The sequence below is a fragment of the Microchirus variegatus genome, assembly GCF_963457635.1.
Source record: "Microchirus variegatus genome assembly, chromosome: 23".
In the NCBI taxonomy this organism is placed as follows: domain Eukaryota; kingdom Metazoa; phylum Chordata; class Actinopteri; order Pleuronectiformes; family Soleidae; genus Microchirus; species Microchirus variegatus.
In genome coordinates, this window is record NC_139824.1 from 7,722,066 (window position 1) to 7,739,641 (window position 17,576).

A 17,576-nucleotide genomic window follows, 5' to 3' on the forward strand; every position below is an offset into this window, starting at 1 on the left:
ATGTGGCCAAAAACAGTTACTACACTCAAATTCAAAATACCGAGGTCTTTTAGGTTTCGTTTTCTCCGCCATCATAGCTCAGACGTAACTGGCAAACCGTGGTTGCTCGGCAGCTGAGACTCTAATGACTGCAATGATTGGTAGACGGCGGTAGGTGGCGCCACATGCCAAAACATGATTTGCAGTCTGCAAAATGTTTTTTTAATGCAAATATTTTGTCTGTAATGTTGTTGTTGGTGAGTTTAATATGTTATGTGAACATTATTCCTGAGTCTCTGTAACATTAGGAGGAATTTATTGCCAGTTTATTACATAATGTATCTTTAATGTTGGATTGATAGAGAATGTTTAGTGTGTGAATATTTACAGGTACAGAAATAAATAGTTTGCAAATTTAACTTCCTTTATTTGACAAGGCCTTACATCGCCATGGTAACTGCATAAACAAACTGTGGAACTGGTCCACTTTGAAATAGCCCTTTGCTTTAGTTTGTTTTGTTTAATTTGAACTGTTTGAACTGGCACTTCATTAGCTTGATGGAACCGTGTCAGCGCTGACAAAGATTAACACGCTTTACTTTATCATGTGTATGCTCATTTGTCTTTTAATATATGATGCAAAACAGTCAGCAGAATAAGTTTAAGTGGATACGGAGAGACAGGATGATCTAGTTTGTGGCATAAACACATACAGGGACATAGGATGTGTTAAGAGGCTCAAGAGTGAGAGTCCTGGGTCCCATCCAGATCAATAGAGGCTGGAATGTGCATATGGGACCTCCAAGGCCTTAAAGTGGAGCTGCGCCTCCAGACCAAATAAGGACAGGAGCAGCAAGACCCGTCGGCCAGAGTGAGAGGCGGCCACAGCCTGACTCCGAGGCTCCCAGGGATGAGAAGCCACGAGGGAGGGAGGGAGAGAGAGGCTGGTCTCAGACAGAGGTTGGTTTACATCCTCACTCTTGAGTGTCCACATTATTTTCAGCACGTGGTCCAAACACAGCTCCGACTTCTATCGGGGAGACTGAAATAGTAACAGCGGTTGAAAAAAGAAAAAAGAGACACAACTCGAAAAAAATGAGTACAGACTGCAGAGTCCGTTCCCAAAACCTGACAAATTACTTCACTGCTGGGGAGGGGTCTCTCCAATTTCCTCCTCCTCTTCCTCCTCCTTCCACGCATCCCCCCCCCCCCCCCCCCCTCTCAACATGGTACAAAACGTCCATCACTTCATAGTCCTTTGCTCTTTAACTGTGCTCCCCACAGTGTGCACTTCACTGTCTGGGCTGTTGTTATCTGACAGCAGCGGACAATAAAGGGTCATGCCACTCTCTGTCGTGCTGGACGGTCCAGCCCCCTGGGGCTTCCGCCTGACGGGAGGAAAGGACTTCAACCAGCCTCTCTCCATCTCCAGGGTGAGTGAATTAAACGGTGAAAAAAATACAACATTTCCTGTGATATCAAAATTATTTGATTTATTCCATTTCCTATTATGTTTTTTTTTTTTTTTTACTATTTATAATTTGCTTTGACACTGTTTGTCCCATTCAAACAGTCAAATGTAAAGAGCAGCTGTGTGTTCAGGTACAGTCCAGAGTTCTTCAGTTTGCCAACAGCACTGCGTTTCCAGGCAGGGTTAATTCGAGAAAGCGTCTGTGTGCAGCGTGGTGTGGCGTTTGCACCTGTGCCGCAGTCAATACAAGAGGCTTAGTTCCAAATAGCAGCATTGCATTACTACACTGACATGTGCACTCACCCCCCCCCCCCCACCCGAACACTTTTCATCAAGTAGATTTCAGACTCAAGAGATTTAGGAGGATGGAAAATTTAGCTAAGAAAGCTCTCCAGTCCTGTGGAGCATGTGAATCGTTTTATCTGGATTCATGTCTGGACTTAGGCCAAACATAGAAAAATAAATATGGAATGTTCCACCTTTAATATGTTTGGACAGATTAGTTTCCTGCCACATTCATGCTGACAGCTGTACGGAGACGAATGTATTTACCAGTGATTAGTAATGATGAATGCTGTGTTAGAATAACCTTTATTCTGATATTTATTACAGTCGTGCAGCTGTTCAGAGGAAAGTGAGCCTTTAGCTTTAGGTCAACACAGTTTGTCATCTGACGTCGACACAGGTGGATGAAGATGTTTTAGTTCAGTAAGGGGGAAAAAAAACCGTCAAGAGTTCTTGTTACTTTCCATGAAAACAATGTAGCTGCAGCTAAGAGATAAGTGAGTTACGAATTCATCGTCATCTGCAACTGAAAGTGATCATTTCCTAGAAGTAATATGGCATTTCCTGTTGATGGAGAGAGCAGCCGGAAAACAACAAGTGACGTGATTGCATTCAAAGGTAATAACCAGAAAGTTTCTAACGAGAGGATCAGTTTGATGTTGGAGGGAAATAGAGATGTTTGCGCTTTTTTTGGCAAGTTTGTGAATATTGATATTGTGCTTCTTCTGTTGTACAGTAAATATGTAAATAGCAGGCTGACATACATCAGTAATGAAGCAAACACTCCAATATGTATATATATATATGTATATATATGTGTGTGTATATACATATATACGTATGTATATATGTGTTTATGTATATATATGTGTTTATGTATATATATGTGTATATATGTATATGTATACAGACATACAAATATGTGTATATAAACAAGTATAGATATACATACATATATGTGTATATATATATTTTTATATATATATGGAAATATGTATACATAATATATATACACGTATAATATATGTGTATATATATACACATATATTATACGTGTATATATATACACATATATATAAATATATGTATACATGTGTATGTATGCATATATGTGTACATACATAATAGGTTTAATTTCAATAGTTTTTGAATTAAAAAAGTCAGTTTTGTGTCAGTGCTACGTCATATAATATTTATGTGCAATTTTAAAAACATATTTTCATATATTCTTAGGTCATTTTTATTTATAACTTATTTATTTGTACCATATTATCTTCCTTTTAAAACACATTCTGCTATTTTTTTTTTTTCTCGCCTGAAGTCGCACTAAAACTGATCTGCACCGATTCTACAGGAAGCTTTTTATTCACACTGCATGGGCACAGCTGTGTCTCTATAAAGTCATTATAAATAGCGAGGTTGTTATTATTATACGAGTGGGAAACAAATTAAGTTATATGGGGATAAACAAAGACACGAAACAATCAAGAACATCTCTAAATACAGATAGAGGCATCATGTACAGGGACAGCGAAATACACAATGGGGTTTAATCCCCTGTGATGCAGCCATACACGGGGGGATCAAACCCTTTCCTTCAGCATTTCTGAATATAAACAGTGATGTCATCGGCAGCATTTAGATTTGTGGGTTTGATCCCTGCGGCAGCACACGGCAGCAGATGTGAGGTGATCCAATAATCCCTCTCTGTTATGGTTATGTGCGTCTATATTTAGGGGAAAGAGCTCAGAAACTACTACAGAAACATAGTTAACAGACTGGTGTCTCTGTCCTCACACATGGTGCTGGACACTTAGTGGATACTTTGGTGGCTCATATGAGAACCATGATGAGAGACGGAGAGAGTCGGGGGGAGAAAAGTGTATGAAGTCAAACTTATACAAGCAGCAGCTGTGTTAGAATATACTTGTAAAATGTTGGTGAGAATATAATCCCAAAGGGCACCACCGCGTCTGATATAACACCATGTTCACGTCAAACTGTTGCTACAGTAAAAACCACACACGCTCTATTTAAGCACTAGTGAATCCAGTGTCTCCCTGCACTGCCATTTTTGGTCAGGAACATCCTCGTGACCCGCGACTGTTCCCAAGCCGGTCGAGGAAAGTAAACACAAGTGATTATCATCTCTTTTCTTTTTTTTTTTTCAGCTCACAGCAGCCTTAAAGGGGCACTCTGTCTATCACGTGTACGCACCAGCCATCAACATACTTGATCTTGGTGTCGTGTGGGCTGCGCTGAGCCTGTGAACGCGGCTGTTTCGTTTGTGATGTGGCGCTGAGTCGCCATTTACGGTCCAATCCAAAATTACATCGATAACCAAAGTGCTGTACATTGCAAAAATACATGAAATAGACAGATGGAAAAAACAATAAAACACACAGAAAAAGATCTGTACCCATATAAAACATATATAAAACACTAGAACTGACTATGTTCATACTTCGTCATGGAACACCAATGAAAAAGAGTGTGTTCTTAGTAGTTTTAATCTTGATTTGAGCATCGCAAGATTAGATTTTTCGTAAATGGTGCAAGACCATGTAAGGCTTTGTAAGTAAAAAGCAGTAAAATGTATTCTCTTTCTCAGGCTTTTGAAGTGTTATTTAATGTCTCATGTGAGAGACTATAGCAAGCCGTTTTAACATTTAATAGCTGGACTGGGGCTATCTGTAATTCAATTCTTCCTCGTCAAAAAGAACATTTCAGATATCCACAATATGACATTCTTCCTAGGACAAATGACACCACCTTTGCCATTCATGAGTATTGGGCTTTCAATTTCAAATATCCACATTTATATTCTGGATATCCAGAATATCTTACTTCTCTTAATTCTTATTAGGAGAAACTCCCATTTCAGATATCTTCAATGCAATTGTTACTCGTCATAATAACATTTACAGTAATTGTAATGAAACTGCACTGAAGTGACGTCATTATTTTGTCCGAGGAAGGACATTGTGGATAGGAAGAATGACATTGTTGATAGGCAGAATGTCATTATGGATAGGAATAATTACATTGTGGATAGGAAGAATGACATTGTGGATAGGAAGAATGTCATTGTGGATAGGAAGAATGACATTGTGGATAGGAAGAATTACATTGTGGATAGGAAGAATGACATTGTGGATAGGAAGAATGACAAGGAAGAATGACATTGTGGATAGGCAGAATGTCATTATTGATAGATAGAATGTCATTGTGGATAGGAAGAATGACATTGTGGATAGGAAGAATTGAATTACAGTAATTCAATATAGTTTTATTTAAATTTAAATAAAAATCAGCCAAAGCATTTTAGCTGAGTCATGTTTGGGCTGTTTATTTCAACAACACAGTTGGATAATCATGTCTTTGAAATGACTCAGCACAAATGTGTTGTTAACTGGTCTAAAATGACTGTATCGGACTGATATCTGGTATCGGTTGATACTCGAGTTTGTGAAACCAGTACCAGACACAAATCATTTTACACATAGAGTTGCATTATGGGAAGTTTGGGACTCTGGACTGTCTCAAGAAATCACAGTTTCGTCTCCACCTGGGGGCAGCACAGCAAGTTACGAACACACGACGATGATGTATTATTAACGGATCAAATAGGTATGGTGCACACGTGTGAGCGGATGTAAACACATCCAACAAGTGTATGGAATAAACTGCTTCCCCTACGTCAGCACTGAGGATTGTTATGATTACAAGTTAAGGAAGGGAGAGGAAGACGAAAGGAACAGACATTAGGAAGGGAACAAAGTTTGGACACAAAGTGGTAGTTAGAAGAAGAAGGAGGAAAAAACTGATCTGATAAAATATAAGTTGAGATGGGGAGGTAATGTTAAGATTGCACTTTCCAGATTGGTAATGACGTGTAAATAAGGAGATTATATCACAACATCGTGTTACAAGTCATATACAAGCAAGAACTTGGAGATGAGAATTGCTATCGGCTTCGAGTGTAATACCTTTACATAAATGAAAATGCATAATTACCATCTTATAAATTCAAAATTCATCCACCCTTATGTCCTAAACATGTTGTAATGTTAATAACAAGCTATGGCTTGTTGGTTATTATAGGAATAAGACGGTAATTCCATATTATGTGGTCCCCAAATCGATTCCATGCGGCACACCACCTTGATATCAAGTTGAATTTTTGTTTCTTTTTCTAGGATTTATAATCATAAATATTTATTTATTGTTTATTGACCTCCAGGAGGTATATGTTTTCACTGGAGTTTGTTTGTTTGTCTGTCTGTCTGTTAGCGACATAACTGGAAAACTCACGGACCGATTTGGATGAAATGTTCAGGAAATGTCCACAATGGGACCAGGAACAAGTGATTCAATTTTGGCCGTGATCCGTGAGCTTCCTTGGCGGATGTCTGCACTCTCCGAGTGCTTTTCTATTTGTGCATCATTCCATGTCTTAACAAACCCCCTTTTCACTCATTTTGAACTCTTTGGGAAATCATTTCTGCTATATCCTAATGAGTATCGTATGGGCAATATAGTATGAGTATTGTGATGATATTTTAATCTGCATGAATACAGTAGCTGTACTCCAATACAGTATTAGCTTGAGGGCAATAATTAGTAAATAATAAAGTAAAAAAACATTATATTGTGACCTTTTTTTCACTGTTTTTGCCCTAATATGCCATCATAGTTTTTTTCTCCCCAAACACTATGACTTTTTTTATTTTTTTGCTTGACTGGCCTCCTATTGACCAGTCTAGACGTTCATTGACCCCTGCTCTAGAGCAAAACATGGAAATGTTTTTCCTTTATTATTATTATTATTTTATTTACACAAATGTTTCACAAGACAACTGAGCTGCAGCTGAACAAAAGAATCCAATAAAAAAGACTCGGGTAACACCAGACACCAGAGCAGTTAAACATCCATCAGACAGCAGCACTGCAACAAATGCTTCTCAGTAAATGACTGCTCCCTGTTTGGCTGCATGAGGCATCCCCCCTCAGTGCTTTCATCTACCGATATTTATAGGCAGATGATCTAATTGAAGTTTCAATGCAACATCCCCTTGAAGCTCAGTTTCCTATGTCATGTAACGCAATAAGGCCGAGCATATAGGTCACGACCTGCAAAGTGTAACTGGGAATGCTCGGTTCGGTTTGAAGATGCCTTTTCTGTGACCTTGTTAGCTTTTTTAAGGGGTTTCTTATTTCTCCCGATCACTTCCTGACCAGGCAGAACACATACTCCATCTGGATGTGATCACGTGTTGATTTTTATCTCCATGACAAGGGGACAGACAGTGAATGCATGCATACCAACCAGGGCGACGCACCTCGGTGAGCAGCCAGTGATTTACGGGGGGTGGGGGGGGGGACAAATGTGTGGATTTAGACCAGTTGTCACACGGATCTTTGTGGGGTTTTTGTGTGTGTGTGTTGATGCCAGGTGAGACTGAGAGAAGGAGAACGTCATATACGTATAAAGCTGCCATCTCGGCGGGAGAATCGTGACCGAGGGGCCGAGCTGTTGAGGCGCTGTATAAGGAAATGAAGTGTCCGTGATGTGAAGCAGGCTTCAGATTTTTCGGTCAGGCTGCAGCATCTGGGCCGTCTGAACGCAGGTTAAAGAGGCATAGATTGTTTTTTATGGATGACCAAATTAGGATACGTGTTGTTCTGGGCTGTCTTTGCTTCATGATGAGGAAAAGTTAAACATAATTATTTTCTCTGCTGCTTGTGCAAGACACACTGTAAGAGTCTATTAGTCTTTTCAGTGTAGATTTATATAGATGTGCAAGAATATACTATTAATAACACAGTATCATTTTGATTATATAATATTCAGTGGAACATATTTTTAAGTTCATCGCCTCCTGACCTTTTATATGGCTGTAATTTGGGAAAGTGAGGAGATATTAAAGGGACAATATGTAGTATTTATGGGTTTATATAACCCAAAATCCACTTTTGTATACATATTATGTGCTCCTACATTGTCTAGTCGCTGTATAATAGTTTTTGTTTCATTTTCGTAGTGTTTCAAAAAGTCATGTAAAATAACATGGTCGCGGGCCGCGGTTGCATAGCCACTGTTGGCAGCGAGACGCCATGTTTCTACGGGAGCCTGTAAGGACAAACGCGAGAGAACAAATCAAGCGTCTCTTTACTTTACCACTCTCTCTGCTTCGTCTGCTACGGCCGCGGTAGCTCGCCCTCTCCCTCGCCTCACGAACCTCATCTGCTGACACGGAGAAAGACGACGAGGACGACATTTGACCGGCTGAGGATACCGTAGCGCTCAGGGAAGGGAGGGGGTGAGCAGAGGAGCAGTTCTTTGTTGTAAATTTCAGCCTCTCCTCTAGATGGCACTATAAACTACTTATTTCACCTTTAAGTGGTTGTGTGTCATTGAAAACAAGAAGGAATTAAAGGCGAACACTCCTGGGACTTGCCCTTTATGTGCAGATGAGTAAGAAACTAAATAAACCATTCTTTGAAACAGATTCTACCTGAGGGATAATCATTAAGTGGAGGTTAAGAGCAACTTCTAATACTTTGTTCTAAAGTCTCAGGTTTATAAAACAGGATTGAAAATGTGGTTCCATGAGGTTTGCATCATTTTCACATCCATCAAACCATTTCTCCGATGCTTATTCCCTCTTTAATTGCGGTTTATCGTCTAATTTTTGTCAGCGAAAGCGTTGACGTTTCGACGCGATCTCCATTGACCCCGACCTCGCTCTGCTTTTCCTCCTCAGATCACGCCCGGCAGCAAGGCCTCCATGGCCAACCTGTGCGCCGGTGACCTCGTCATGGCCATCGAGGGAGTCCCCGCCGCAGACATGCTGCACTGTGAAGCCCAGAACAAGATTAAAGAGGCCACCGGTCGCCTCTGCCTCACTGTGGAAAGGTTGTATGCAGACAGACAGGTGGTGCACACAGTAAAGGCAACACCTGCACGATATCATGAAACGTAATACAACAGCTGAGCACCAACTACAGTGTGTATAGTTGTATTTCTGTGTCCGGCAGCTGTTGATTCAGCTCTGTGGTATGTTTAAATATGGTCTTGTATTTGGATATATATATCCGTTGCATCCGTGCACTACCGTTCAAAAGTTTGGTGTCACATAGAAATGTCCTTATTTTTTAAAGGAAAAGCTCTTTTTTTTCAATGAATATAACATTAAATGAATCAGAAACGACTTTTCTAGCTGCAAACGTCTGGTATGTAATGGAATATAAACATAGGTGTATAGAGGCCCATTTCCAGTGTTCTAATGGTACATTGCTAATGGTGTTAGAAGGCTAATGATTAGAAAACCCTTGAAAACCCTTGTGCAATGATATTAGCACAGCTGAAAACAGTTTATTATTACAAAAAAAGTGTATAGGTGACCCCAAACTTTTGAACGGTAGTTTATATTGAAGGTGCATTATCTAAAGCAACTGGCCATGAAATCCTCCTAATATGTCACAGAGACTCAGGAATAATGTTCATATAACAAACTGATCTCACCAACAACAACAGTACAGACAAAATATTTGCATTAAAAAAATATATTTTTATAAATCATGTTTATGTTTTGAAATCATGTTTTGGCATGTGGCGCCACCTACCGCCATCTACCAATCATTGCCGTCAGTAGAATCTCAGCTGCCGAGCAACCACAGGTTGCCAGTTACATCAGAAAACGAAACCTAAAAGACCTCGGTATTTTGAATTTGAATGTAGTAACGGTTTTTGGCCACATTCTTACATATGGCACCTTTAACCAAAGAAAAAACTAATTTAAAAGCACTATACAAATATTTAAGGCCTTTAATACATGCAAATCTACAACATTACAACACAGTGTCCTTTTTAATAAGAGCCACATCATCTTAACAGTTTCTTCTGTCATCTATTAATGTGAGAAATTTGAGCGCTATTGTTTCATATGCTGCTCAGAAATGATCCAAGACTTTTGGCGAACATGTCTGTCAAAGTAACGTTTCAGGGGGGGAATAAGAAATGTTTGAGGTTTCATGGAGCTTACCTCCCACATCTGCACCGAGTTTGATCCTCGCTCAGCTGTGAGCACACTCTTATGTTTCTGAGTTCTCACTGAAACTCGGTGTGGCTCAGTGTGGCCTTTTGGATTTGAAGAAATCGTCTTCCTTCCTTCCTTCTCGGCCCTTTTCCTCGTGGCGTCTCGTGCCTCCGAGCGTTCCTAAAACGGCAAATTCCCTTGGCAGTCTGAATGAATGTTTGTGCCAAAGCTGGAAGAATTCCCCTCATGGCATTCCTGAGATATCACAGGAAAAAAAGAATGTGACTGACAACATACCACCTCGAGACGTCACTACGGTCAAGTTGAGTTGATGTTTAAACTCTTGTGTTTAATTCCCAGGAATGAGTCCAGACTGTGGTCACCTCATGTTGTGGATAAAGGCATAGCTCACCCATATAAGATCAATCTGGAGGCAGAACAACAGGTTTGTAGAAAGGTTTATTCCAGATTCCATCGCTTCACCTCACATTGTCTCACAGTGCTGTTTTTTTGCCTTCTTCTCCACTCAAGGAGCTTAAACCGATCGGCGCCGCTCACAACCGCAAAGCTCAGCCGTTTGTGGCGGCAGCGAACATCGACGATAAGCGCCAGGTGGTCAGCGCGTCCTACAACACCCCAATAGGCCTTTACTCCTCGGACAACATTCAGGACGCCATGGAGGGTCAGATGAGAGGCTTTGCTCCCCACAAGCCTGAGAGGTGACCGATCACAAGAGGTTCTAATGGAACAGCTGATAGATATCAGCACATAAGCAATTAGAGTTTTAATGTGCCATTTTCAGCCGTAAAAAGTATCTCGTCCCATCAGCCTCAGCAGTACTTTGAACTCTCACAGTAGGTTTTAGACGAGGTCAAGGTGATGTTTTTGTTACAGCTCTTTAAATCTGCTTTTCATCCCAATGGCAAGAAAAATCCATCATCTGTGGAAACTGAAGAGCGGTAAAAACCTAAATCTCACCCATTCATCCATTGTCTTGACCATTTTATCCTTTAGAGGTCGTTCATTTGTTGCTGCTTTGTTGTTTTTATATCTACACCAGCTTGCAAGTTGCTCTTGTACTCATTACACCAAAGAATTAGTCATTTAGTAAACAGGTCTTCTTATATATTCTGGAGATGTGGCTTAAAAAAACAACATATTCTTTGATTCTAAATTATTTTAAAGTCAGACTTTCTTTGGCCCAATCCCAATCCCCAAACATTCAATCCCTGACTACCTTTACAGAGTTTGATGATGGGACCTGTTGAGTCCCAAAGGAATATAATATAATCAGGATTAAGACAACACTTTTTGTCCATTTATTTCACCTTGATGACACCAAAAAAAAAATTAAATTTGTGACTTTTAATTTCACGCCGTTGACTTTTATTTGACTTTTATTTGAGTGGGTGAATGAATTACTCTTTCAAGCAACATGTCACCATGATGCAAAAAATGTAAGTTTATCAGACTATCTTTGTTATCCTCACTATGAACTGTGGGTAAACGCGTACGGCAGACTGCAGCCACAGCCACCTGGGAAAAACACGCAGCACGTGATGCTGATTGGGTCACGGAAGAGAACAATTTCACAAAAGGACAAAAATGTTGTGTTTTCCTATGTGAAAAACTTAGGAAGTCGGACCCTTCTCAGCAAGAGGTGCAGACTTACAGAGAGTTGCAATGAAGTGCTCAAAATTGCCACAAGAGGGCGCTCACACACCAAACAATTTTACACCGGGACAGGACGAAACCCTCACTGACTTATCATGAACCACCTCTCTCATTCTATCTGACATTTTACTCTATCATCTCCTCTTTCTTTATCGGTTTATGAAGGTGGAGCCATATTTCTTTGTTTCTATTGTAGGTTTTTTCACTTCGAAACACAAAACACAAGTCTGTTCTAGTTGACCTAGAGCAGAGTTCCTCACTCCTGGTCCTGGGGAGCCACTATTGTCCTGCATGTTTTAGGTGTTTTCCCTGCTTCAACACACCTGATTCAAATAAATGGGTTGTTATCAGACTTCATCCAGAGCTTAGTGACAAGCTGAGCATTTGAATCAGGTGTGAGGGAAACATCTAAAACAGAGCCCTCAAATTCAAAATGACCTACAGGGGGGCAAGTGAACTTCTAGTCTGGTCAGGAGTGGGCCAGACCAAGTGCAAAATTATATTGATGATCCATCATGATGTTGCAAATACAAATATTTAGGTTGCCATTGCACACAAATTCAAAGTAAAAATGTTTGTTTTGATGGATAATTCAAGACAACAACAAAAAAAAAACATTTATGACGCAAAATGAATCTGTAACTAACAAAAACTCAAAATATACATTTAGACAAGTGTAATGACGACACTAGACAGGCTTATATATCATTAAATGTGGAATTTTGTAATTTCAAAATAAGTGTAGGGCCACAGGACATCGACTGGCGGGCCGCATGTGGCCCCAGGGCTGCGAGTTTGAGACCCCTGATCTAAAACATGCAGGACCAGGAGTGAGAAACCCTGACGGGGGGCCTCCATACAGCAAGGCCCCTGGCCTAAAGTACGTACAAAAACCTAAAAAACATCTGCGTATGAGGGCTGCAACTCATACGTTTTAATTATTTACTACTTAATAATCATGTATTACTTTATGAACAGTCAATTATTTCAACCTGGCTGATAAACTACCTTAAGAAGAATCAATACAACATGAATATACCACTGGTTAAAAAGCCTCATATGCAGAGCTGTGAATGTGGAACTCAAGCTGTTTTCCTGCTGTGATTATAACCCATAGTTTATGTGTTGTTGTAACATTTACTGTCATCCACCTGCTCGTGTGCTGAATCAGCCAGATGGTGTGAGCAGGTCAGCAGCTCCCTTATAAGCAGCAGCCATGTGGATTTTTCATTCGGCTGCCTGATCTACGACGTGTCGCGCTGAGAAAATATGATCGCAACGCACCGGAGAGAATCTTTGCTTCGCTAAATCACAACTTTTTAATGAGACGTGAATCACAATAAACCCACGTCCGTGTTCGCTGCAGCGCTGGTTTCCCTCTGCTCGTTTACAGGAATCCTATAAATGCTGTTATGAAAGGACATGATGGCGTTACCTTATATTATGATAAGGCTTGTGAGTTTGACATGATGGGATGTAAATCTGGTCATTCATCAACATCCTGTCTTGCTCTGATTTACGTGATCCGGTCCATGCGTTTCTTTTTTACACTCTCACCCTCGTTTTGTCCATTTAAGGTTGTTGACTCTCACTGCTGTGGCTCCATTAACTCCAACAGCTGTTTTTCTGTCTTTGCTCAATAAGCATTCACACAAAATAGAGGGAAAGAAATGGAAAACAGCAATATTTCTGACACCATTTTACTAATAATGAGTCGTCTAATTTGTCACAGTCAAATGCTTTGTTTAAGTACAATAATGTAAGGTCAACTAGACCTAAATCTGTTCACACAGTCACATTATGGGGACCTGTCTTCCTCTTGGGGACAAAAATCAACCCATAATATAAGTTATTACATTTTAAGGTGAAGACATGCTGAGGTCAGAGGTTAGGGTCAGGGTTAGGATTAGGTCTCCAGGAAATGAATCTAAGTCAATGCAATGTCCCCTGAAGTCATGTAAACCTGTGTGTGTGTGTGTGTGTGTGTGTGTGTGTGTGTGTCTGTTTCAGCCCCAGGACTCTGACCAACATCGAGGATTCTGACGTTTACCGGATGCTGCAGAAAGACGAGGAGGAGCCTCACGAGCCTCGGCAGTCTGGCTCCTTTAGAGCCCTGCAGGACTTCATCGACAGTGATGGTGAGCTCTTCCACTTCCTCCACAACAGACAGAATATATATATATATATATATAACACATGCGTTACAGAGAGACGTCGTGGACGTAAGGCAGACGCTGCTTCACCTCAGAGCCTCATATGCAGAGGTGGAGCCTCTGACTTTTGTTGTCGTTTCCTGTTTTTTTAAATGGGCAAAATTCACGTATCTGTATTTTTACTTTGTTATTTATGTTTCTAGCAACTTTAACTCCACTACATTTCCTCTAACTGTCTTTGTTACTCGTTACTACCAAGTCAAATCGGAAGAGTTGGTATTATGGTCTGTATTTATACAGAGCTTTTCCTGTCTTGATGAACTGCATTACACTACAGTTGTCACCCATTCACACCTTTTTCATACCAATTGACACGCTGCAACATGGGGTTAAGTGTCTTGTTAGGTCACCATAGTTTCCTCATACATATATGATGGATGGAGAAAGGCAGGGTACAACCAGTGCCTACTCCAGGCATAGGCCATAATAGTATCGATCGCCTAGGGCGCCATCTACTGGAGGGGTTGCCGCATAACCACCAAAAACAAAGTATACTATACTGTATATACCTAAAGACCATACCTGCAGAAAGAGAGTGACATGCTAAATTTACATGATCTGTAATTTGAAAGTATTTTGTTTATTTTACCATTTTATACATTAATTATTTTTTATTACATTTTCATTTACTTATGGCAAGCCGTTTTAACATTTAATAGCTGGACTGGATATGTATTACTGATATCTGTAATCCAATTATTCCTAGTCAAAAATAACATTCTGGAAGAATGACATTGTGGATAGGAAGAATGTCATTGTGGATAGGAAGAATTGAATTACAGATCTGTAATACCTATCCAGTCTAGCTACTAAATGTTAAAACAGTTTATATATACATGCACTCTCCATATCTCTCTTCTAAACTTCACTGTTATATATGTTTAATGTTTTATTACACTTTTATTGATGCGTTAGTCTCATTGACATCAGCAGGACTGTGTGGTATTCTTATTCATGTTTCAGTCTACTTTGTTTGTCTGAGGAGTAACTTGGCGGTGGATGAGGATTTGGATAACACCCAATCCTAATCTCACCTAGGGCAAAATACAGTCAAATTAGAGCGTCCAGTTCACCTCTGTATGTTTTTTGACTGTGGGAGGAAACTGGAGAACCTGTAGAAAACCCACAAACATGCAAACGCCACACAGAAATAACATCATCATCATATTAATATTGTTATTATTAAATTTTCGTATTTATTTTAAAACCTCACCCACACACACATCAGCTTCCGTCAGATTGCTAATCTGATGATCTAAACCAGCTAATTCTGTTTATTATGATATAGATTATAACAGATTATTATAGGTGCTTGAATAATTCATTGGTTATTGGTATTTAGATTCGGAATCCTTATCTGATAACGTATGCAATTAAAGCTGCACTAAATGTATTTCTGCCATCTCCCATGTAATCCCTCCTTATTAGATATGTGTAGTGTTTAATCCACACGATGCATAACCATAACCGTTCTCCACCATGTTGTTATCTGAGAGGTTAAAAGGTGAATTGTGGAGTGGAAGCTGAAGGAGGCCCATAAAGCTAACGGAAATGTAATTTAGGAGGTAAAAGTTCAAGAGTGTCCCCGCCTCCTCTCACTGAAGAGTTTTGTTTTTATTGCCGCGCTCTAATCGTATGCAGAGATTGTTTTGATAAGTGTTTTTTTTATTATTATTTCTCGTTTGTGCAGGCACACGTCCCATTGTGACGAAGACGGTCAAAGCCCCCACGACCAAAGCGACTCCACCCACAGGAAACCTGCAGAAACTGCCCGTCTGCGACAAGTGTGGGAATGGAATTGTGTGAGTAAAAATAGAGCGAATCATCTGTGGTTCACATTACGACCTTTCTATGAATCGACACAAACAAAGGGAGCGAGGAAAAATACAGGCACAATTAAGTCCTTTATGCATAATGTAAGTCTACTGTATGTGTGGCCTGTATATAGAGATAAATTAAAACCCCTTTGTCTCAACATACTTTACATAATGTAAGCATTATATCATAGGGTATTTAATGCTGTACACTCAAGATTGCACTGTAGGCGGCAATTTTTTGTTCATCTAGCTCGATAGTTTTTACTTGTTGTTTATTTATTATAATAGTTTATATTATTAGAATATGGGAAGAAAACACAAGGCCCTATCTTTCAAAATAAAAGAAAAAAGTACACAAATAATTCAGTAGGTCTGAACAATTAATTGAAATTATATCGAAATCGCAATACGGCCCAATATCTGTTAAAGCCAAAATGTATTAAAGCCACCAATTAAATATGTTTTTCGAATGAAAATGAGTAAAAAAAAATCACCATTCCCTCGATGTCAAAATTCCTGTCAAAATAATCGCAACTAGATATTTATTCAAAATCGTTCAGCCTTATAATTCAGTTGTAGAAATGTAGAATATACACTACAAACTATGAAAAAACAGACGCATAATAATCACAAGGATTGTTTCTGTCTCCCAGACTTTCTATACACACGTTCCTGTGTATTTAGCTAATGTAGTCATCATATAAAGAAGTGTTTGCCTAGTATTTCCTTTTAATTGAAAAAGCACAGCAACTTTTCTTTTTGTCGAAGAAGACTCCTTTTATCTCTTTATCCTCATGTCTGAGCTGTATTTTTCAGGAGTTAAAGGTGCATTATGTAATAAATCTAAATCAACTGGCCATAAAATCCTCCTAATATGTCACAGAGACTCAGGAATAATGTTCGTATAACAAACTGAACTCACCAACAACAACAGTACAGCCAAAATATTTATGTTTTGAAATCATGTTTTGGCATGTGGTGCCACCTACCGCCATCTACCAATCATTGCAGTCAGTAGAGTCTCAGCTGCCGAGCAACCACGGGTTGCCAGTTACGTCAGAAAACGAAACCTAAAAGACCTCGGTATTTTGAATTTGAGTGTAGTAACCGTTTTTGGCCACATTCTTACATATGGCACCTTTAATGTCAAAAATTTAATCTGCCTTACTTGATTGCAGCGGGACAGTGGTGAAAGCACGTGACAAGTACCGTCACCCTGGTTGCTTCGTGTGCTCCGACTGTGACGTCAACCTCAAACAGAAGGGCTATTTCTTTGTGGAGGGACAGCTGTACTGCGAGGATCACGCCCGTGCCAGGATGAGACCACCGGAGGGACACGACCTGATCACCACTTATCCGTCTGCATAGATTTCCTCAGACACTAGCTCTCAACGCAGGGACACGTGCGGTAAAACAGAGACACACTTCTGTGATCCAGTTGCACTTTGAAATTATTATTATAATTCTTATATACGTACAGTCAAGCGTCAGCATGTTCCTCTGAACGTTAACCATTTGCGGTGTTGTCCTGTAAATAAGTTTGAGTGTAGGATCACAACACAGCTGATCAGTGAACAGTCATGTCACGGACAACACATTTTCTGTATTTCTTACCAATATCTCACAATCTGATGTCTGTTCAATAAAGACCTTCTGTTCAAACTGTAACACGACACGTGTATGCAGAGTATGTCGAAAAGAAACACACTATAAACACTCATTAGTCTGTTTTTATGTCCTTAACCCTAACACCCTAACCCTTTTCTGCTTATTTTAATCATAATAGGAACAGACAATGTCTTTTGCCCATTTTGCCAGAATAACTTCCAATATCCGACAGTTATTTACAAGTTGCTGCATGTTAAAATACTGCATGAACAATTTAAAATGAAGAAAAAAAAAAGGTTTATTAAGAAAAACACTGCAGTTGCACACGAAACAATATTAAATGTGTAATTTGAACAGTGTAAAACATATTTACAATCGCTATTTTTTTGAGTCTTTGTCCGTCAATGTGCAAAAACAGGCGGCAAAAATGGAAAGTATGAACAGGCGTTTGTTCCCACTCTCTCCTCTCTGGCGGCAGGAGACTGAT

General features: G+C 39.7%; 1 protein-coding gene across 4 annotated transcripts; it reads left to right on the top strand.

Annotated features, from left to right (window-relative positions):
• The first annotated feature begins 1,248 nt into the window (after positions 1-1,248).
• LOC310944037 (PDZ and LIM domain protein 3-like) lies at positions 1,249-17,141 on the top strand. Of its 4 annotated transcripts, XM_083909743.1 has the most exons (8): positions 6,941-7,081; positions 7,191-7,331; positions 8,503-8,654; positions 10,138-10,222; positions 10,309-10,496; positions 13,462-13,589; positions 15,355-15,466; positions 16,660-17,141. In XM_083909743.1, exons 3-8 carry the CDS (start codon positions 8,527-8,529, stop codon positions 16,847-16,849), a joined length of 831 nt encoding a protein of 276 aa, XP_083765869.1. In that variant the 5' UTR covers positions 6,941-7,081; positions 7,191-7,331; positions 8,503-8,526; the 3' UTR covers positions 16,850-17,141. The 4 variants fall into 4 exon arrangements, with proteins under 4 accessions (XP_083765866.1, XP_083765867.1, XP_083765869.1 ...); XM_083909740.1 differs by lacking the exons at positions 6,941-7,081; positions 7,191-7,331 and adding an exon at positions 1,249-1,412; XM_083909741.1 differs by lacking the exon at positions 7,191-7,331 and having other exon boundaries at positions 6,925-7,081; positions 8,503-8,673.
• Positions 17,142-17,576: the final 435 nt, after the last annotated feature.